This window comes from Dermacentor variabilis, chromosome 2 (assembly GCF_050947875.1).
Source record: "Dermacentor variabilis isolate Ectoservices chromosome 2, ASM5094787v1, whole genome shotgun sequence".
Classification (NCBI taxonomy): Eukaryota; Metazoa; Arthropoda; class Arachnida; order Ixodida; family Ixodidae; genus Dermacentor; species Dermacentor variabilis.
In genome coordinates, this window is record NC_134569.1 from 266,479,783 (window position 1) to 266,502,364 (window position 22,582).

A 22,582-nucleotide genomic window follows, 5' to 3' on the forward strand; every position below is an offset into this window, starting at 1 on the left:
ACGTGGACAGCGGCAGTGCAGCACTAACAGCGGCAGACCTGACAACCGAAGAGATTGTTAGCTGCGTTCGCGATGTCTCCAGTGACAATGACGACCCGAAAGAAGACAACTGGGTCACCGAACACAGATGAGATCGTGTCGAACACTGATGTTTTAGTGCACATGAACAAAGTCCACACTTTCATCGCTCGGTGCAATGATGTACCGGACTAGGTACAGTAAAATCTTGTAAAACCGCACCTGCTTAAGCAGCAGTTTCATTTTAAACATAGTAAAGTCAAATCCCTGACTCAGCGGCGATTGAACATAAAGCGTTTTGTATCCGCATAACCTGTACCAGCTTATTGCACACGTATTGGTTAACACATAGTGTTTCCACTTTTTGTCGCGCAAACACGGCGGTGTGTCGTCTCCATCGGGCGGGCCGACAGAACAACAAGCCTCAGAGATCAGAACAATGGCCTCTAAGTGCCCTATGCATTGGCACGTGAAGCCACATCAACATCAACACCATTTTGGCATCGTGCAAACATGGACTCGCATCATGCCAAAGCTTGGATAAAAAAATACGTCAGGTGCTCAGCATAGAATAAAAATTAGATATTGTTCGTGCTAGCAAACGTGACACGAAGAAGTCAGTGCTGGCATGCGACAGGGATCTACTGTTGACTACATCATCATCATCATCAGCCTGGTTACGCCCACTGCAGGGCAAAGGCCTCTCCCATACTTCTCCAACAACCCCGGTCATGTACTAATTGTGGCCATGCCGTCCCTGCAAACTTCTTAATCTCATCCGCCCACCTAACTTTCTGCCGCCCCCTGCTACGCTTCCCTTCCCTTGGGATCCACTCCGTAACCCTTCATGACCATCGGTTATCTTCCCTCCTCATTACATGTCCTGCCCATGCCCATTTCTTTTTCTTGATTTCAACTGAGATGTCATTAACTCGCGTTTCTTCCCTCACCCAATCTGCTCTTTTCTTATCCCTTAACGTTACACCCATCATTCTTCTTTCCATAGTTCGTTGCGTCGTCATCAATTTAAGTACTAGAGCCCCTTTCGTAAGCCTCCAGTTTTCTGCCCCGTACGCGAGTACTGGTAAGACACAGCTGGTTATGTACTTATCTCTTGAGGGATAATGGCAACCTGCTGTTCATGATCTGACAATGCCTGCCAAATGCACCCCAGCCCATTCTTATTCTTCTGATTATTTCCGTCTCGTGATCCGGATCCGCGGTCACTACCCGTCCAAAGTAGATGTATTCCCTTACCACTTCCAGTGCCTCGCTACCTATTGTAAATTGCTGTTCTCTTCCGAGAGTGTTAAACATTACTTTAGTTTTCTGCAGATTCATTTTTAGACCCACTCTTCTGCTTTGCCTCTCCAGGTCAGTGAGCATGCATTGCAATTGGTCCCCTGAGTTACTAAGCAAGGCAATATAATCAGCGGATCACAAGTTACTAAGGTATTCTCTATTAACTTTTATCCCCAATTCTTCTCAATCCAGGTCTCTGAATACTTCCTGTAAACACGCTGTGAATAGCATTGGAGAGATTGTATCTCCCTGCCTGACGCCTTTCTTTATTGGGATTTTGTTGCTTTCTTTGACTACAGTGCGTGGCATTTAGAATGCCAAGAAGGTGCTCGGCAGTGCTGCTGCGACCACGAAGAGATGTTGGCTACGAGGGTCTACTTTTTGCCATTGTTGCCTCTGTTGTTGCCAAAGTGTCGACTAGCGACAGTGGTGAGGACGACATGCAAAGCGACAGCATGGGCGTTTCAGGCCCGACACTGGCAGAAGCTGTGCGTTACGTCAGCCTCATGAATGCAATCGTGGCGACGAGAGCAGCACCCTGCAATGAAAAAGGCGCGTCGCGACATCTGCAGTGCTACCGCCTGCGTGCATGGAGAACATGCAACGCCAACGAGGAATCTGCCATGCGAGTGTTTGCCAAGAAGAGTGGGCTGGCTGAAAAGCTGGCTCGCAGCTTCAGCAAGGTTGAGGCCACTGTCGTCGCTGCTAGGCCACCGTGGCATCAAACGAAAATAACACTTTTGTCATGCAAAGTGAATAAATACTGCATGTTTTTCTCCCTTTCATCGCACTCTATCTGAGTTCCATTTTTGACAGGTAAGTGGGCAATCTCATGCCATTTCGGTTAAGCAGTACTACCGTTTAATACATTCTTTTTCCAAGCTCCGACCAACTATGGTTAACGATGTTTCACTGCGCAAAGTGGAAGATGTAGACACATTCCTAATCGGTCATGCATGCTCACGCACCAGAAGGAAATCACTGATTTCTTTAAATAAAGCAGCTTTGAAGTGAGCTAAACATTTTTATTTCAGTAGGCTTGTCTGCACATGCGTCTACTAGCAAGATACATCATTTTCATTCTTAGGTTTGTCCACTGGTATATAACCGCAAGTTTTTATTTACAATATTTCAAAATAACAAACGAACTTCGGCGGTCCTGCGTGATTCGTTATGTCAAGATTTGACTGTATAGCTGGAGCAGATTCATTGTGGCAAAGCAATCTGTAGTAGAACTGCATGTGTTGAGGTGGCACCATGCGGAAGACATCAGTTTCTCAGCAGTTTCTCCAGGCTCCTCCGAAGCTTGGGTGTCAGGTCTCTTGTGATGTGGCCGTACATGTGAACATCACTCAATAGCAAGCGCATTTTTTAACCTGGTTCCCGTGCAGCCTCTTGGTGGCATTATGTTCCTGCTTGGACAAGGTGTCCATGATGGGTTGGGTGCGCAACTTTGACAACACGTTTACAACACATGTGCGAACCTCGTCACAGAAGGATTGCTCGACCAAGTTCACAGCGCGCTCAGCAGCACATATTGTTCTCTTCGTGTCTGTTGCAGGTCCCAGTCTCAACTTCAACATGGGACCTGCAACAGAGACGAAGAGAATAATATGCACTGCTGTGCGTGCTGTGAACTTGGTCGACCAATCCTTCCGTGACGAGGCTCGCACATGTGCTTTAAACATGTTGTCCAAGTTGCATGCCCAACCCACCGGAACATGCAGGACAACATCCAAGCAGGAACATTATGCCATCAAGAGGCTGCAGGAGAACCAGGATGTTGTCGTACCTCCTGCCGACAAGGGGAATGCAACTGTCCTTCTATACAGGAGCAAGTATATCGAAAAAATCTGCTTGGTATTGAGTGATGTTTACACGTACACCAACGTCGAAGAAACCTGACTACCAAACTTCAGAGGGATCTGCAGAAACTGCTGGCCAACGTCTTCCGCATGGTGCTGCCACAACACAAGCAGTTGTACTACAGATTGCTTTGCCACAGTGGATGTGCTCCAGCTATATATGGCCTACCAAAAGTACACAAGCCCAATGTTCCCCTGTGCCAAATAGTGGACCTCACACATTCACTGCTCCACAAGCTATCAAATTTTCTGCCTGATATCACCACTGGTTGGTCATATGAGGAAGAAAATTTGACAGCACCACTGGTTGGCAAATCATATCACCACTAGTTGGCAAAAGTGCTATGCATATATGCAACACCTACGACTTCATTAAAAAGGTTAAAAAGACAAGTGTCAACCCCAACAAAGTCTTCTTTTCTTTCGACATGGTATCATGTTTATGAGCATGCCAACAGAACTGGCCGTAGATGTTTGCATCGCCGCCCTCGACAAGGACCTGACATTGTCTGACAGATCCCCCATTGAGGTGCATGATCTAGGTAGGCTACTAAAGCTTTGCCTATGAAATATGTATTTCACGTTCCAGAAGAAATCTTGTCAGCAAGTCCACGGAGTGGCAATGAGTGCGTCGATTTTGGTCACAGTAGCTAGTTTAATGGAGGCTATTGAAGCTCAAGCATTGTCCTCATTTACACCAACAACTAAAGTCTTCAGATATGGTGACGACTGTTTCAGTGTTTTGCAACGACAAAACCTTGGCCTCATCACGGCCCACCTAAATAGTATGCAAGCAGCAATCAAGTTCACCGCAGAAGTGGAATCTGAAAGCCAACTGCTGTTCTTGGACACCCTTGTGCAACGTGAAGGGCCAAAACTGTTATCCAAGGCGTTTAGGAAGCAAAATCACACTGGTCACTACCTTAACTACACATCAGTGCACCCTGCTTCCCAAAAGAAATCCGTTGTCGCCTCTCTTCCTTTTTAGGCGAAAAACGTGTGCACAACAGCGGAACATCGGATGACGGACAATCCACTTGTGCAGCGGGAATTGATAGATTGTGGGTACCCTCAATACTTCATTGACTCAGTAGGGCACCAATTGGCTTGCACAGTTCCCACCCACCCTGGACGCCCCAAGAAACGGGCTTCAATACCGTACGTCCCCGGCATAAGCAAGACCTTGCATGCATTTTGCGGTCATATGTGTTTGCTGCGCACGTGCCCTCCCGGAAACTTCATTCATTCATTCATTCATTCATTCATTCATTCATTCATTCATTCATTCATTCATTCATTCATTCATTCATTTATTTATTTATTTATTTATTTATTTATAATGTTAACCCTCATTGAGGGTCACAAGCTCAAGACACAAGACACAAGCTCTTTCATATGAAAGACCCTTTGGAAAAGGAGAAGTTCCCAGGCGTGGCATACGTCATTCCGTGTGCAGACTGTCGGTATATCTACATTGATGAAAACGGCAAATTCAAAACAAGACAAACAGCAAAAAAAATGATGTCCAGAACGACACGTTGCATCTGATGCCCTGGCCGAAAACTGTGCAACAACATCACATACAATAAACTGGGGAAATATCACGTGATTGCCAAGGAACGAAATCATTTTTTGAGTCTTTATCTCAAATCTCTAATCATTCGAACCATGGCGCACACACTTAATCGCAACGAAGGCAATCTGCCATCCATGTATGCCTAGTGCCTCAGTCATGTTTTGAGTCGCACATAAAAATGCGCCAGCTCTACTACTTGTTTCATTCTGAACAGGGATCCCGGGGGGAGCCGAAAGGTAAATATATATTTTAAACCATTTTGGTCTGTGTCCCTCTCTTTGTCCTGTCAATTAGTGCTGTCTTCTGCTCGTAATCATGAACCAACCAGCCCAAATGTGTACTCTTCTCCATGCATAGGTATGACAACTACCTCTAACTACGCTTATACTTGAAAAAAATGCTTGTTGCAAGAGATTCATGGGGCAGCGTCCCTTAAAAGTGAGGCCATTCTATGATTACGTTTTTCAGGGCACCTTTAAGGTTTGAAACCTAGGCCATTGGCATTTAACACCATGTTTAGTTAAAATTATTTTTATTGCCAGCTTTGATGCTGCCTCATGAAAGCTGTCTTCTGTGACATGTGTGTCATAATTGGAACGCTACTTAAGATGCCAGCTGTCCAGTAAAAATGGCAAAGTAACTGTCTTCAAACACACCCTGTGATGAGAACTGCCAATGTGACTGCATGCAGAAGGCACACCTGAAAAAGCAGCAGGCTGCCTCCAATGGCAGTAGCAGCAATCTTGCCAGCCTTAGTGAAGACGAACCCCACGCACCTGGGAAGACACACAGTTTGAACAGAAAATTTTATTGCAGAAAGGCGTGCATTCAAATGAACAATGAAACAGCAGGCATGTGCAGTGCAACTGAAAATAGGATGGACTTTGAGAATGTTACTATGTGCAGTGCCCAAGCACCCAATTTCAAGAGGCTATGAGGTTTACATCATGGTAGACCACAGAAGCACATGATGACATTACCAAGTCATATTTAAGACAGGACTGGCTGGTGTGCACACTGTCACAGTTTCATGCTCCTCTTGAGAGGTGAGTAGCACAATATTCTTGTTTGTGTCAATGACGTGGGTTGTAACTGATAATTCAGTCATATTTTCACATTGTAGTGACAGTGAAGAAAGATGCAATGCTTAAACAGAGTTATCAATTTAATTCGTTATTGAGTGAGCCTATGCCCAAACAAGTAACACTCAGCACAATGATAGCAGCTAGTACACTCATCGACCATTGAAAGTCTGATCAGCAGGTCAAGCTTGTCGGCTTTTATACGTGACTCATCGAAGGTTCCAGTGTAATTGCTCGTGCCCGTGTGCTCTCCAGAGAGTAGTACAAAATTTGCATCGTGCATACAATCAAATTACACAAGGTTCAATGACAACAGACAGAACCATTGATAACATTCGAGAAACTTGCAATACATGCAGGCACGTCCTGCACCGAGTGATAACGTTTAACATTTGTTACCCAGTGAAAAGCGGTCACCGGAGAAAGATAAACAAGTACACATGTCAATATATTGTGACAGTCTTACGTGCATTCTAGGTTTACATCTCAACAAGATGTGGGGCATCCAAGATAGGTGAAGAGAAGAAAGACGATGTGCGGGAAGCTAGCCGAATCTCGACAGGCACTCAGCTGATCAAGGACGTCGCAACTAACTTTGCCTTTGTTCTCAATTAACACCTTTAGTGGGTGTAACAAAGTGGTGAAGGTATCTCTGTCGACATTGGAGATAGTGCAGCGACCTCATCTTCAACGGCCGTGCTGACTAGTTTTCCGAATGTGGCGACGGCTAGCAACGCCGCAGAGGTGACTGGCTTACGCAAGGAGCGGGTGCTGGTGTCAAGCTGCAATCGGATGCTGGAGAACGGTTCTGCAGCGTCTCCGTGTGAGGAAAGCAGATACGTGAATGGGAGCAGTAAATACAGAAAAAAAGTTGTTATTTAGGGCGGTTGCACATTCATCATTAGGAATAGGTTGACCATTGAGGTCAGCGAGTTCGATGGTGTTAGATCTGCCTTTCGTGGAGGGCATACGCCAAAATTTATTTGGATTTGATTGGAGAATGGAGAGTAGATCGTGACTGTTAAATTTATCTTTGGCTTGGCTGATCTCCGGAATATACAGTTTTACGCACATGCGATACCTTTCCCACGCTGCAGTGTTATTGCTTTGATTTGCTTTCCTGTAGAGACATTTTTTACGTTTAAGAAGAGATTTGACACATTTAGTGAACCAAGGGTTGTTATAATCTGATTTTGCAACAATAGTAGGTATGTACTCATCCTTTAGGTTTAACACTGTGTTTCTGAATAGCTCCCAGTTGGAGTTGACTGAGCATGATGAGAAAGTGGTCTGAAAGTTCTGTCAAAAATGACTCTAATGCACTGTTTATAGCCTCATAGAGACCTCTCTGGTAGTCGGAGATTAGTTTTTGGGTAGATGATTTCTTACTCAGTAAGAGACGTGTAACAACGTACAGGAGACAACGATTACTGAAGCCAGGTATCACGGTAATGGCGGAAATGTCGTCCAGGTGACTTGTAAGAAGTCGAGTATGCTATCGCCTCTGGTGGGACATGCTATCACCTGCTGGAAATTGAAATCTTCTGTTACTTCAAGAAATTGTTTCGCTTCTGTAGAAAACGTCCCTGTTGATACAGACAGAATCAGACAGAAACAGACAGATACAGACAGTTAATCTGGGGGTAATTAAGATCTCCGAAAAGAAAAAGCGGCGCATTCAGAAGCTTGTGTTTAATTTTTGCTAAGGATTGGGACAACAAATCAATGAAAGCTTGCCGATTATCAGGTGGTCTGTAACAAATGCCAAGAATGCTTTTGATCGTATTGTTATAGGCACATACCCATGATAGTTCAAGGTTACCATCGTGACATATTAGGTAAGATGATAATGTCTTTCTAACAGCAATAAGAACGCCTCCTCCCCTTCGGCCTTGTCTATCGTTATGGTATAATGTGAAGTTAGTGTTAGACGGAAAATCATCGTTATCATCTACGTTCGAGCTCAGCCACGTTTCTGTTAGCAAGATATCAGATTCTGTGTCGCTAACATGGCGGTGTAACTGATCTCGCTTTGGTACTACCCTTCATATGTTAGTGAATGCTATGTTGAAATTCAAAATTGTAGGCAGCCTTTTGGGAGCAGAAGTTGATGAGTTAGTATTCTTGAGGCATCATTTGGTCAAGACCGTGGGTGTATCTACAGAATTTATCAGTATTAAGATCAGATCAGTGCCAGAACAGGTTATATACTGATGTGTCTACTTGTCACAGTCTTTATGTAGGACTGAGATGTTCACTTCTGCGGTATTCTTTGTTGCATTAAAGGGACCCTGAAACGATTTTGACAACTTTGTACAGACATACTGAGTTGTTAGAGTAGGTCCTTTAGATCATTCAGTGGAGCATCTAAGTGTTCTGCGTAAAGCGTGTAATTTATTCTAATGTTTTAAAGCTGTACATCGCTGCCGATCGCAGCACACCGCTTGGCTGAATTTTCAGCTGCCCTTAACCATTTGACGTAAATTGCCCTAATGATGCCAGTAAAGTGAGCTATCTGATTGGCTGCTCAGGGTGCATCATTGATAATTTTTCCAACCTTATGGTGAATAAATATTGTTCGTAATAGTTGCAATGTTAGTTAATTTGTTTTTATAAAAAGAAAGTAACAGAAAAAGAATGTGCAAGAACAATTTCTCACTGCACTTAAGCACTTTTGGCACACAGCAAGTGTTGTCTGCTTGTGTTGCAACATGCTCCATTTTGATGAGAGCTCCGCAGTCAGTGTCGGTCTCAGCCTTTTCCCGAGCACCATGATTCGCCTTTGCTGCATTGTGGGCTGCAAACATAGCCACATAGCCACAGCTGCGACATCGTGTCCCTTCTGCAAGGCAGCAGACGAGCGAAGTGGCTGCAGCGCATCGAACTGTCGCTATCCGATTGGCACCAGGATTTGTGCGTTTGCGGCTGTCACTTTACACCTGAGGATTACTACAACAAAATAGCGTTTCGCGAGTATAGTATTCAGGTAAACGCAAGCACAAGGGGACTGGGCCTGGCCGTTTGACCATGCCATTTCATGAGATGAGCAGAAGTGCAAACACGAATGGTCCACATGATGCAGCCACCTGGTGGCACAGAGCTCAAGCAAACACAGCAGTAGTAATGAAGTGTATTCTTCTTTGTTGATGGTGTAAATTTTTCGTAGCAGCGTAATCGTTAACCCGTTTTTGTAAATGTTTAAAATGTTTCACGCTTGGTTAGAGCAATATTAGCTATTTGTTTGGCTGGTTAAGCTCTGCGCCATCAGGTGGCTGGACCCTGCAGACCGATCAGGCCGCTCATGTACGTGTACGCTAAAGTTCCTTCATCACCCATCCCATCCCACCCATCTGTCAAAATGCCCAGCTCGTCTGTGGTTACCGGAATACCAGAAACGTTTGGCGCTGCGATAGAATGTTCGCAACGCACACTGCTTTGATAACTCTCGCTTGGGGTCGACTGGGTCTACTGCCAAGCAGCTGGCAGAGAGGTTGGAGAGGCTTCGCACGCTCGCTCCTAAAAAACCGGAAGTAGATAACATGATGTGCCATCATGACGCAGAGCCAGTGCAGGCAGAGTTTAGCACCAATCACTAGGCGAACGAGTTGAGGAGAAAATGCATGGCTATGGAGGAGGGTAACTTGTAATTGTCCATAGCTCTCTTAATACGAGACGCTTCACGGAAATTGTGGTGCGAACGATTAACTTTAGCTGTGCCCTACGCATATACAAAATTTGTCTGAACTGTTTCAGGGGCCCTTTAACACAGAGATTAACTGCTTTGTCAGCACGTCACTGAGGTAGATAAGTAGGCCTTATCATTACCTTGTTATGAAAACCAGGTGCAATGGCCACCGCTAATGCAGCTAGTTTTGTAAACATCGGATACAATGCTGCACATGTTTGAAAAACTCAATGCGTTTTTAACAACCACAATGTTACGCAGCGATTTTGCCTGTGCACTAGTAAATAATCTGCAAATCACCTTGGACACATTTCTCAGTGGTGTCACTGATGAACTGATATTTGGAGCAATTTTTGGAGCAGCAAAATCTTAATTTCGGAGCAGTTCAGAGCACCCAAATACAGATTTCGGAGCACTTATGGGCTAAAAACTGCTGGACATGTCCTAGGCCATTCCAAACAATCCAAATTGACAAGTGTTATTGCAGAAAGCATTTGCTTGCTGTAAAGCAATGCTGCTCTGCCTTTAACTACAAAGATAGGAAAACCTAAATTTGAGTATCCCTTTAATTTAAATGAAGACAACAAACCTGTTCACACAGTTTGCTGTAATTAGTTTACTTCAAATTGAGTGCAGCTGCTCAAGCATTGCCTTTTAGATATTACAAATTTTTCACTGCCAACTGACAGCTTAGCCACGTTGTGAGCAAGGATTAGCATCAGTCAGAACCACCTGGCCAGACTCAATGTCATCAATGCTCTTCTGAGCCAGGCCAGCCTTGATGAGCCCTTGTAGCCTCAAGCATTGGTTTAGACAACACCACGGACTTTTCAGTGGTCTGCATTTCCTCTGTTCAGCAACTGGCTGATTCCCAACTGGCACCAACTGATTGTTTGGACACCAGCACTTCAAACAAGCCCAATTATTCAGACTACTTCGAAGCACCGTCACTGGCTTATAAATTTGATGTATAAGTACGACTGAAATTTTGAACACCTTAAGGCACGCCATTCAATGATTCGGACTTCGCATGCATGACTGCGTGTTAATTTTGATGTGATGTCAGCAATTCACGCACGCCAAGAGTGCATGCGTCAATGCCTGAGTGACATGACGTCACGTCAGAGTTTGGCTACTTAAACGACTAACTCAGTAAACGTACATTCCTGTTCCTGCGTCCATTACTTCAGTGGCGACTTGGATTAACCCCCACGGCCAGGGTAAAGCATGGTGACGCAAGCCGGGCCACCTATTTTTGACAAAGGGGACGACAAGTGGGATGCACATCAGGTGCGATTAGAAGCTTTTTTTGAAGCCCACGAGATTGTCCATCCGAAGAAGCGTAGGGCCTTACTTGTTGCCGCCCTTAGTACCAAGACGGTAGATCTCCTGGCAGGCCGTTGTGCACCTGGCAAGATTCAGGATTTGACGTACGAAGCAGCAGTTCAAAAACTGGCCGAGTACTTTGCATCGAAAGGCAACGAGATAGCGGAGTCTTATCAGTTTTTCACAAGCAGGCTGACAAGTCGATAAGCAACTTCATTGTCGAGCTATGGAAAATGGCTAATAGGTGCAATTTCGGCCAGGCGCTAGAGAGAATGCTGCGCGACAGGCTTGTCTGCGGTCTACGGGATGCTGGAGTGCGTCATAATTTGCTAGCAAGGCACACACTCACGCTGCAGGAAGCAGAGGATGTGGCGCTAGCCGCTGAGATGGTGGCACGCAACGTACAACAGATGGGAGATGGGCCAATCAGAGAGGGCGTCCACGCAGTGCGAATGAAGCAAGAGCGGCAGAAGTTCTCCAGAAGACCACAGCCAGACAGGATGGGAAATTCGAACAATGAAGTACAGACCGGCTGCCTTTGCTGCGGAAGCGACACCCACAAGACCGCCAAATGCAGGTTCCGCCGCGTTGAGTGTTTCTCTTGTCGGAAGAGGGGACACCTGGCTTCAATGTGCAATTCCAAGCCATGCCAAGAAAATGTAGCTCACTGTGAGGAACCTTCCTCGGACAGCGAGGACTACGGACAGTTCCTGTTACACCTCTGTGAGTCGTCGACAGGACTGGTTCGGCCAATATGGCGAATGTTACAGTGGAAAGGGGTGCCTGTGAAGATGCAAGTGGACACAGGGTCACCAAGTGTCAATAGTGACATGGCCAACTTATGCCCAGCATCGCCACCACTGGCCCAGGCTTGACAAGTCGTCGTTTCAACTGAGTTGCTTCCTAGGGAGACTACCGGTGAAAGGACAGCTGACAGTTCCTGTCACCTACGATGGGAAAACCGCCAACGCGACGCTAGTGGTGCTTGGCTGTTCAGGCCTAAACCTGTGTGGGCGAGACATAATTCAAGCATTCCAGCTGACTGGAGGCCCAGTGCTCAACGTGGACGTCAACAATGGTAAGCCGCCAGCTGCTGACCAAATTGCCATTGCTGCTACGCTAAGGGCGGAATATGCCGATCTGTTTTCGCCAGGCCTAGGATTAATCAAGGGGCCTCTGGTTCATCTACAGTTACGCGAAGGAACCGTACCGCGATTCTGTAAGGCCCGTTCTGTACCGTACATGCTACAAGAGCTTGTAAATGCAGAAATCAAAAGGTTGGCTGACACGGGCATACTGACGCAGGTCGCCAGCGCCGAGTGGGCGACGCCACTCGTTCCCGTCGTCAAGAAGGACGGCTCCATCCGCTTGTGAGGCGATTTTAGAACGACAGTCAACACAGCATGCCACACGGAACAATATCCGCTGCCAAAGATGAGGGACGTATTTGCGAAGCTCAGCGGAGGGGAAGTATTCAGTACAATAGATTTGAAGGATGCATACAACCAGCTACCAATAGATGACGCGACAAAGAAGCTGCTGGTAGTAAACACACCAAAAGGGTTGTGTAGCTTCAACCGGCTGCCGTTTGGGGTGGCGTCGGCACTGGCAGTTTTTCAGAAGTGAATGGAAGCACTGTTGCAAGGTCTACCAGGTGTGCGAGTGTACTTAGACGATGTGGTGATCGCCGAGAAAAGAGGAAATTGTGACATGTTGTGCAAAGTGTTCCAGCGGTTCAGGGAAGCCGGTGTTAAACTTCACCCACTCAAATGCACATTCCATCAGTCGGAAGTGGAATTCCTTGGTCACCACATTAGCTCAAAAGGCCTGAGCCCAAAGACAGAAAACATCAACGCGCCCTTACGAATGCCTCAACCTACGTGTGTAACGGAACTTCGCGCGCTACTAGGTCTCGTTACGTATTACAACGCATTCTTGGGGAACTTGGCTACAGCGCTTGCGCCGTTATGAGTTATTAAGAAAGAACAGGCCTTGGCAATGGGAAGCTAAGCAAGAAAATGCATACGAGGCAGTGAAGCAGTTGATAAAGAAGGTGCAGATTTTGGCCCACTATGACCCAACAAAACCACTCATCTTGAAAATGGACGCATCCTCATGCGGTATCAGCGCCGTCTTGTACCACAGAGTGGACGGCGTAAACCAACCAATCGGGTTTCGATCTCGCACCCGCTCTTCAGCCGAGCAAAATTATGCTCAGATTGAGCGCGAAGCCTTAGCGGTGGTATTCGGCGTGACGAAGTTTTGTGAATATTTGCTGGGAAACCAATTTACATTGGTCACAGATCATAAGCCGCTGACGCGTCTTTTTAGTCCCGATAAACCAATACCACACTTGGCAGCAGCAAGGATACAGCGTTGGGCACTTTTACTTGGCGGTTACAAGTATTTCATTGAGTACAAACCGGGAAAGGACATAATTGTGGCCGACGCATTGAGCCGTCTTCCCGTGCAAGCGCCACATCATGACAAGACAGTGAAGTCAATGTGGGAGTATGTGAATGGGAGTATGTGCTACTAACAGACTATCTGAACACAGAGGTGGTGTCGTGACACAATTTGACCGAAATGACAGCCAAATAACTAACTAACTGCCACGCTCATGGCATTTATGCGTTAAGTGCGGGAAGGCTGGCCATGGAAATTGCCGGCAACACAAGAAGCATTACGACCTATGTTCCAAAAGAAAGACGAGCTGACATGCAGCCATGGTATTGTTTAGTGGGGCCATCAGGCTGTGATACCCGCCGCAGCTCAGGAATCAATGCTGCAGCTGCTGCACGATACCCATCAAGGCATGTCGGCGATGAAAAATCTGGCATGAGCACTTTTCTGGTATCCCGGACTTGACAAGGATATCCAGGATATCATACACGCATGTGCAGTGTGCCAGCAAAACTGCAGGATGCCACACATGCAAGAGCCGGTTCCGTGGCCGGACACATTTGAGCGATGGTCTAGAATCCACGTTGATTTCGCAGGACTAGTCGAAGGACGAATGTTGATGATCGTAGTGGATTCGCGTAACAAATGGATCGAGGTTGTTCCGCTTAAAGTAACCAGTGCAGATAACACTGTTGAAGCATTGCGGGGCATTTTCAGCAGATTTGGGTTGCCACAAACAGTTGTCTCCGACAATGGGGCCCAGTTTACAAGTAGACAGTTCTGCCAATTCATGGAAGATAATGGCATAGTACGCCTACGATCTCCTCCATATCATCTGCAATTCAATGGGCTGGCAGAAAGAGCAGTACACACTGTTAAAGAAGGTCTGCGCAAGAACGTACATGGCACCTTTGAAAGGCGCCTGGCCCGATGGCTACTGCATTATCGGCGCAACCCACTCCAAAGCTGAAAGACACCTGGCTTCTTGCTTCTTGGTTTCGAACCACGTACCTTAGCTCTAAAGTCATCATTTTTTCCGGACGCGATAGCACTATGGAATGGCCTGCCAAATACTATCGCATCATGCACTAACCGCAAATCATTCCAGGATAAACTAAATGACCATTTTTCATGAGGGCAAAAGGTTCCAGTCATATTCAATTCGGCACTCTGAACAGCTGATTATTTTTTATTTTTACTTGTTTCCCGTGTGATGCCTTTTTCACTGTATTTTTCTCGTGTATTAATTGAGTGTTTCATATATATATCTATATTTTTTCTTTTTTTCTCGTGTTTCAATCCCGTAGATTTTACTTTGCATTGTATACGCGTGACAAGAACATTTAACTGTAACATACTCTTTTTTTTTGTTGTTGTTCTCTTTTGTCAATTTATTCTTTCTCTTTGACCTCGATTTTGCTCCCCCCTTATGTAATGCCTTCGGGCCTTTAAGGGAAAAATAAATGAAATGAAATGAAATAATGTGGTGTCACGACCTTTTTCTGCTGCAGGAGCACTTCCGCGCAGACACTTGCTCGGACAACTGGTCTGGTGCAAGGACTATAGGGCAGGTGCCAGCTGGAGACCCGGAGTGATACAGAATACCAGGGGCGCCTGCCTGAGCACGGTCAAGACAGAGGATGGGGAATTATGTGAGCATCATGAAGATCAGCTACGACACCGCGCGGAGGCTCAACAACCAACATCGTTGGACGAGGAAGGCCCTGAAAGAAACGGAGGGTTAGCCCCACCAAACGAAGATGCAGACCCTCTGGCGGGCTTTTCGGGTACCAGCCCCAATTCCTCGGCTAACGAAGAGCACAAAATGGGAGCTGCCAACACTGGATTTCTGGAAGAGCACGACACGGGTACTACCAATACTGGACCCCTGGCAGCTCCAATTCGCCGATCAAACCGGCGTCGAAAGGCGCCAGACCGTTTCTAGAGCTCCTCCTAAGGGGAAGAAATTGATGTGATGTCAGCAATTCACGCACGCCAAGAGCGCATGCGTCAATGCCTGAGTGACATGACGTCACGCCAGTGTTTGGCTACTTAAACGACTAACTCAATAAATGTACGTTCATTCCTGTTCCTGGGTCGATTACTTCAAATTTGACCACCGAGTTGAGTGGAAATAGCGACATCTTGGCTTTAATACGTAGCTGGCATCACCGCAGCATGATGGACGGCCATGTTGCCGACATCTCCTCGAAACAAACTAGTGAAGCCTAGTTAAGCCAGCACTGATCCCGCCCAAAATGTAGGGCAAGCAAACCCCGCAAGCTATTCCACACAGTGTTGGCTCTGCGCATTCAGAATTTATTAATTGACATGTTAAATAGCAACATGCTCGCAGTGACTCTAACTTGTTTAAGGGGCACTGACTCCAGCCTTGACGCCTGCACCGATGAGAACAGTGGCTGCTGCTCAAAAAGTGCAGCAGATCCAACGCTCTATTGGAATCTATATACAGCAAAGCTTTCCGTGCTGACACACGTTTGTGTTTATTCTGAGTGCAAAGTGAAACTGAACGCTTTATTCAGGTATTTTATAGAGGAAATGCAATACAACGGTTAATTACATGTGTTCGTGGTGGTCACTTTGGTGTTTTGGTAGGAGCACACCTTTCCGTGCCATTTATTTGGGATACCCGACCTCCCTTTGGAAGCACAGATGTTACCTTCCACGTAGTTGCCAGGTGGCACAACGCATGCACAATATGAGGTCATTTCCACCAGTGCCTCTTTTACTGTCCTGGTTCGCAGCCCCCTCGCCCTCACCATGGGGCCAACGACCTGCATGCGCAGACCAGCTTCCCCCCCCTCTACCTACCACTGCTGCGGGAGTAGTGTGATCCATCGCTCCTAGGTGGCGTTGCCATCCCACAGCCTAAGCCATTCAGCTAGAATGCATGAACAGCTGCAGCTGGTGGCAGCCATGGTCAGCAAGAGTAGGGAGGTTTGGAAAGAAAGCGTCACTTTAAAACCTGCAGTCAATCAGCTATGATAGCACGATCAACTTCTGGGCCACGATTTTGCAGCGATGCATTCCGCTCGATTCTATAACCCGGCCTTATCATCCACCATTCATGGCCAGCTGATACCATTAACAACATAGGTGGAGCAGTGCTCTTACCACTGATGAAGTGCAAGAAGGAATGACACAAGAAAAGAAATGTCTACAAAATCATGGTCCTATTATGTTGCCAAAGGTCGAAGATTGTACTTTCGTTTATCTGTGCCGACAGCATGACAAACGGATTGACCAGATCGTAGGCAAGTGTATAGGCACTCAGGAATGCACTGACAAACTTCTGCTTTATTTTTGGATGATCCATTTTGGGGGATACTTTCACTTTCGTGACATTTCACGCGACTAGAGCCGGATACCTCGGCAGACAATCGTGCTCGTGGCCCAGTGCCAAGAATGCGGATGCGTCTGATGTTAGTGACGCAAAATCCTGCAAAACTGAGCATATACCCGAAAGTAATAATCTGAGACTATGGCACTTTTTTAGCCACTCATGAAAAAAAAGCCATTTGTTTTCTCGCGAATTTGGATATTACCAACTCCCGATTTTTTTTATCTTTAGACGCTCCCCGTCGAACCCAAATTATCGGTCTGCAATGTATAGATAACACGAAGTTCAATTTATGAAGCCGCTTTGATCATTCGCGCTATGCATGTCTGCAGACAACTGCGGCCATACACGTAATGTGCAGTCACTAATTTTGGCACACTTCGGCACCAAATCATGTTCTTTTTTGTCAGGATGGCGCAGGAAATCTCGCTTGGTGCAATTAAGTACAGAAGTGGGAGTGCCGATTTCTCTATCTCCTGTGACACAATATGAAGCCAAAAGACAATTAAGCCAGGGAAAGAATAGACGAAACTATATATTTTTTATTGAAATGAACTATTTCATGAATGTGAGCTACATGTGTAGTAAGCATCACATCCTTAATATAATAATAATCATCATCAGCCTATTTTATGTCCCTGCAATCACCGATTACCCTTGTCCTGCGCCAACTAATTCCAACTTGTGCCTGCGAATTTCCTAATTCCATCACCTCACCTAGTTTTCTGCTGTCCTCGACTGCACTTCCTTTCACTTGGCACCCATTCTGTAACTCTAATAGCCCACTGGTACACATTACATGGCCTGCCCAGCTCCATTTTTTCTCTTAATATCAGTTGCAACATTGGCTATCCCCATTTTCTCTCTGATCCACACCGCTCTCTTCCTGTCTCTAAACATTATACCTAACATTCTTCATTCCATCACTCTTTGCACGATCCCTAACTTGTTGTCTCGCCTCTTTATCAACCTCTAAGTCTCTGCTCCATATGTTAGCACCGGTAGAATGCATTGATTGTACACCTTTCTTTTCAATGATAGTGGTAAGCTTCCAGATAGGATCTGGTAATGCCTACCATATGCACCCAACCCATTTTTATTCTACTGTATATGTCCTTCTCACGATCAGGGCCCCGAGAGTAATTTACCTAGGTAAGCATACTCCTTCCGCTGAGGAGTTCTAGAGACCAGTGGCACCCACAATAATAATGGAAGAGAGAATATTCTAGAGGAATTTGAAATCCCACAAGTAACGCCGGAAGAACTAAAGAAAGCCTTGGGAGCTATGCAAATGGGGAAGGCAGCTGGGGAGGATCAGGTAACAGCAAATTTGTTGAAGCATGGTGGGCAGATTGTTCTAGAAAAACTGGCCACCCTGTATATGCAATGCCTCATGACCTTGAGCATACCGGAATCTTGGAAGAACGCTAACATAATCCTAATCCACAAGAAAGGGGACGCCAAAGACTTGAAAATTTATAGACCGATCAGCTTACTGTCCATTGCCTAAAAAGTATTTACTAAAGCAATCGCAAATAGAATCAGGAACACCTTAGACTTCTGTCAACCAAAGGACCGGGCAGGATTCCATAAAGGCTACTCAAAAATAAACCATATTCACATTATCAATCAGGTGATAGAGAAATGTCCGGAATATAAACAACCCTTATATATAGCTTTCATTGATTACAAGAAAGCGTTTGATTCAGTCGAAACCTCACCAGTCGTGGAGGCATTACGGAATCAGGGTGTAGACGAGCCGTATGTAAAAATACTGAAAGATATCTACAGCGGCTCCACAGCCACCGAAGTCCTCCATAAAGAAAGCAACAAAATCCCAATAAAGAAAGGCGTCAGGCTAGGAGATACGATCTCTCCAATGCTATTCACAGTGTGTTTACAGGAGGTATTCAGAGACCTGGATTGGGAAGAATTGGGGATAAGAGTTAATGGAGAATGCCTTAGTAACTTGTGATTCACTGATGATATTGCCTTGCTTAGTAACTCAGGGGACCAATTGCAATGCATGCTCACTCACCTGGAGAGGCAAAGCAGAAGAGTGGGTCTAAATGTTAATTTGCAGAAAACTAAAGTAATGTTTAACAGTCTCGGAAGACAACAGCAATTTACAATAGGTAGCGAGGCACTAGAAGTGGTAAGGGAATACATCTACTTTGGACGGGTAGTGGCCGCGGATCCGGATCACGAGACGGAAATAATCAGAAGAATAATAATGGGCTGGGGTGCGTTTGGCAGGCATTGTCAGATCATGAACAGCAGGTTGCCATTATCCCTCAAGAGGTAAGTACATAACCAGCTGTGTCTTACCAGTACTCACGTACGGGGCAGAAAACTGGAGGCTTACGAAAGGGGCTCTAGTACTTAAATTGATGACGACGCAACGAGCTATGGAAAGAAGAATGATGGGTGTGACGATAAGGGATAAGGGCAGATTGGGTGAGGGAACAAACGCGAGTTAATGACATCTTAGTTGAAATCAAGAAAAAGAAATGGGCATGGGCAGGACATGTAATGAGGAGGGAAGATAACCGATGGTCATTAAGGGTTACGGACTGGATCCCAAGGGAAGGGAAGCGTAGCAGGGGGCGGCAGAAAGTTAGGTGGGCGGATGAGATTAAAAAGTTTGCAGAGACAACATGGCCACAATTAGTACATGACCTGGGTTGTTGGAGAAGTATGGGAGAGGCCTTTGCCCTGCAGTGGGCGTAACCAGGCTGATGATGATGATGATGATGAAGTATACTCCTTCACAGACTATAGAAACTGAGTGGCAATCCTAACTCTTGCTCTCTTGCCAGGCTATTGCCAGCACTCATGTGTTCACCTTCCCTACATCTTTGTCTATTGTGCGTGCTGAAGATGTCACCACGAATCCTTACCAGCTCGTCAAACTATCAATTCTGCTGCAGAGGCTATTGAGCATTATCTTTGTCTTCTGCATATTAATCTTCAACCCCACTCTTACACTTTCTCTGTTAAGGTTCTCAATAATTTGTTACAATTTGTCCCCAGTGTTATTGAACAGGACAATGTCATCTGCAAAGCAAAGGTTGCTAAAATATTCGCTGTCGATCCTCACTCCTAAGCCTTCCCAGTTTAATAGCTTGATACTTATTCCAAGAATGCAGTGAATAGCATTGGATTGTGTCTCCCTACCTGAGACTTTTCTTTATAGGCATCTTTTTGCTTTCTTTGTGGAGAATAAAGGTAGCTGTCACCAGTGAGAGCCAAACCCACAACCTAGGTTAAGTCTTTCCATAATATGGCGAAAATGGCAGTCTTTTGTATGTTACACCAGATTTTTCTTTTCTGAAGAAACTATTGCACTCAAAATTTAGTGCAATACAGGAAAGCAAAGCAGAATGAACATGCTTACAACTCTGATTAACGAGATTATTGTCTAAATATAAATTGCCAAAAATATATATATATTTTTGATCAAACACCTCCTCGCATTTACCGCACTTCTGACGATACTCCTCCCGTTCTACCGCGCTCTCTTCGCGCTGCAGTTCTGCAGGCCTCACACGATGACCCGACCTCAGGCCACTTGGGTTACAACAAAACACACGAGCGCATCCGCAGCCGATTCTATTGGCCAGGCCTTTCCACGAGCATAGCTAGATATGTTGCCTCGTGCACGCTTTGCCAACACCGTAAGCGACCTACTACTGCTCCGGTCGGGACCCTACAACCACTTCCTTGTCCAGCACAACCCTTCTCTGTCATCGGCATTGACCTTTTCGGGCCACTCCCTCCTACTCCAGACAACAACCGATGGATCGTCACTGCTGTTGACCATTTGACCCGGTACGCTGAAACAGCCTCAATACGCTCAGGAGCTGCCTCAGAAGTAGCGGCCTTCTTCTTGCAGGCTGTCTACTTACATCATGGGGTGCCTCACGTTCTTTTGAGCGACCGAGGCAAGACATTTCTTTCAAGCACTCTTAATCAAGTTCTGCAAGCGTCCAACACCGTGCACAAGACAACGTCTAGCTACCACCCTCAAACCAAAAGCCTAACAGAGCAATTTCATCGCACGCTGTGTGACATGCTATCCATGTATATTCAACCTGATCATCGTAACTGGGATGCGATTCTCCCATTTGTAACATTTGCGTACAACACGTGTGTTCAACGGACCACCGGATACTCTCCGTTTTTCTTAGTATACGGCCGCCATCCAACCTCATCACTCGACGTTTCTTTCTTCTCTGGCCCCGTCAACGCTTCACCATTCATTTGCGACCAGTTTGTGTCTCGTCTTGCCCAATGTCGTCGTCGCGCCCGTATGAACACTGCAGCCAGCCAAGACGATCGCAAACATCGGTACGATGCCTCTCATCGCGCCGTTTCCTACCGCCCTGGTGACGATGTGCTCCTATGGACCCCTGCGCGAACACCCAATTTATGTGCGAAGCTTGAGTCTCGATATCTTGGCCCCTACAAAGTCATCGAGCAGACCTCGCCGGTGAACTATCGCGTTACACCTGTTGAGGCCCCAACCGACCGACGCTGCCGCGGAACAGAGATCGTGCATGTTTCTCGCCTGAAGCCCTTTCATATCCGTTCCACTGTCTAATGTGCGGCCAGGCTGGCCGCTTCCGTCCACGGGGGAAATTGGTGTAAGCATTTATGCGGACTTCATCTTCATCTGTACAAAGTCATCATCAATCATCGGCTCGTGTTCGTTTTTGCGTCGGCGCCATTTTTCCTTCTTGGAATAAAGCGTCGTCTCAACCGTGGTATTTCAATATATATATATATATATATATATATATATATATACAAATATTATTGCCATATTATAGTTGTAATGAAGCATACACGCCCCTGTGTATGTTCCGACTGAAGAGGAAGATGAAGGACGTACCATATCCAACGCTGCAGTATGCGATCCGGACTCAAGATATCTGAAGCGCTTCCTGCAGCTCCTACAAACCCCCACCCAATCCTATGAGTGTGCCACTGTCCCATACCGACTTTGCCACTCACCCTACGTCACTGCTGCTCAGTTATGCAGCCGTGGTTGCACGGCAACCAGCACCGACAGCTTCATTTTCATTGCCCATGCATCCGACTTCATTTCCAGTTGCCCAACTCTCACCACAGTTCTTTTGCCCCACCGGCCAAGACAATCGGCCTATCTGCTTGCCTGCAGCATTGTTGGCCATGTGGCATGCCCCAACTATGCATACCACCTTTGACGTGCCCAGATACACGCCACAATACGCCTCCATGCCTCCATTTTCACCGCGACGTCTTCAGACTGATCGCCGGTCGGAAACTCGGCGTTCCCCTTCCCCTCATCAGCGTACGATTTGGCCCCTGCGTCATCAAGCTCCCACTGAAAAGGGAAACTGACTGGTGCAGTTCCTGAGGCAAGAACTACAAATACATCGATGTTCTCAGCACCTCAATCTTCGCCGCAAAATGTTATTACGATTTTTGCAGAGGGAGTACCTGCAGTGGCACTAGTCAATACCGGAGCAGCCGTTTTCATCATGCACGAGAACCTTTGTCACAAACTACGAAAAGTAACTACAGCTCTCTCTGGCCTGGTGCTCGCCACTGCCAGTGCGCAGCAAATTCACCCTTCAGCTGTATGCATAGCCAGTGTCACCATCAACGACACGGGCTGTACATAATCAAGTGTTTCGTGCTACCGTCATGCTCTCACGACCCCATCCTTGGTTGGGATTTCCTGTCACATCATCATGCTGTCACTGACTGTTCGCGTGCAGAAGTGTTGCTTTTACCACTATGTGAATCACTGCTGACCAGCTCTCCTCACTTTGTGGACAAGCTCACTGTCGATGCCGACACAAACATACCCCCCGAGTCGTCGATGGCTGTTGTCCTGTCGTCTGATGCCGCATCTGACGCCACTGTGGTGTTTACGCCGTCTGATGTGTTTGCTCAGCGCAAGGGCATTGTTCTTCG

At 46.3% G+C, this 22,582-nt stretch overlaps 1 protein-coding gene across 1 annotated transcript in view; it reads right to left on the bottom strand.

The window, feature by feature from the left end:
• The window catches only part of LOC142573286 (FUN14 domain-containing protein 1-like), a 180,359-nt gene that overhangs the window by 95,943 nt on the left and 61,834 nt on the right, over positions 1–22,582 (bottom strand). Inside the window, exons 5-6 of the mRNA XM_075682923.1 lie at positions 14,754–14,875; positions 5,462–5,537 (exon numbers count right to left, since the gene is read on the bottom strand). Coding sequence (XP_075539038.1) covers positions 5,462–5,537; positions 14,754–14,875 — 198 coding nt within the window. The remainder of the gene's footprint in view (positions 1–5,461; positions 5,538–14,753; positions 14,876–22,582) is intronic.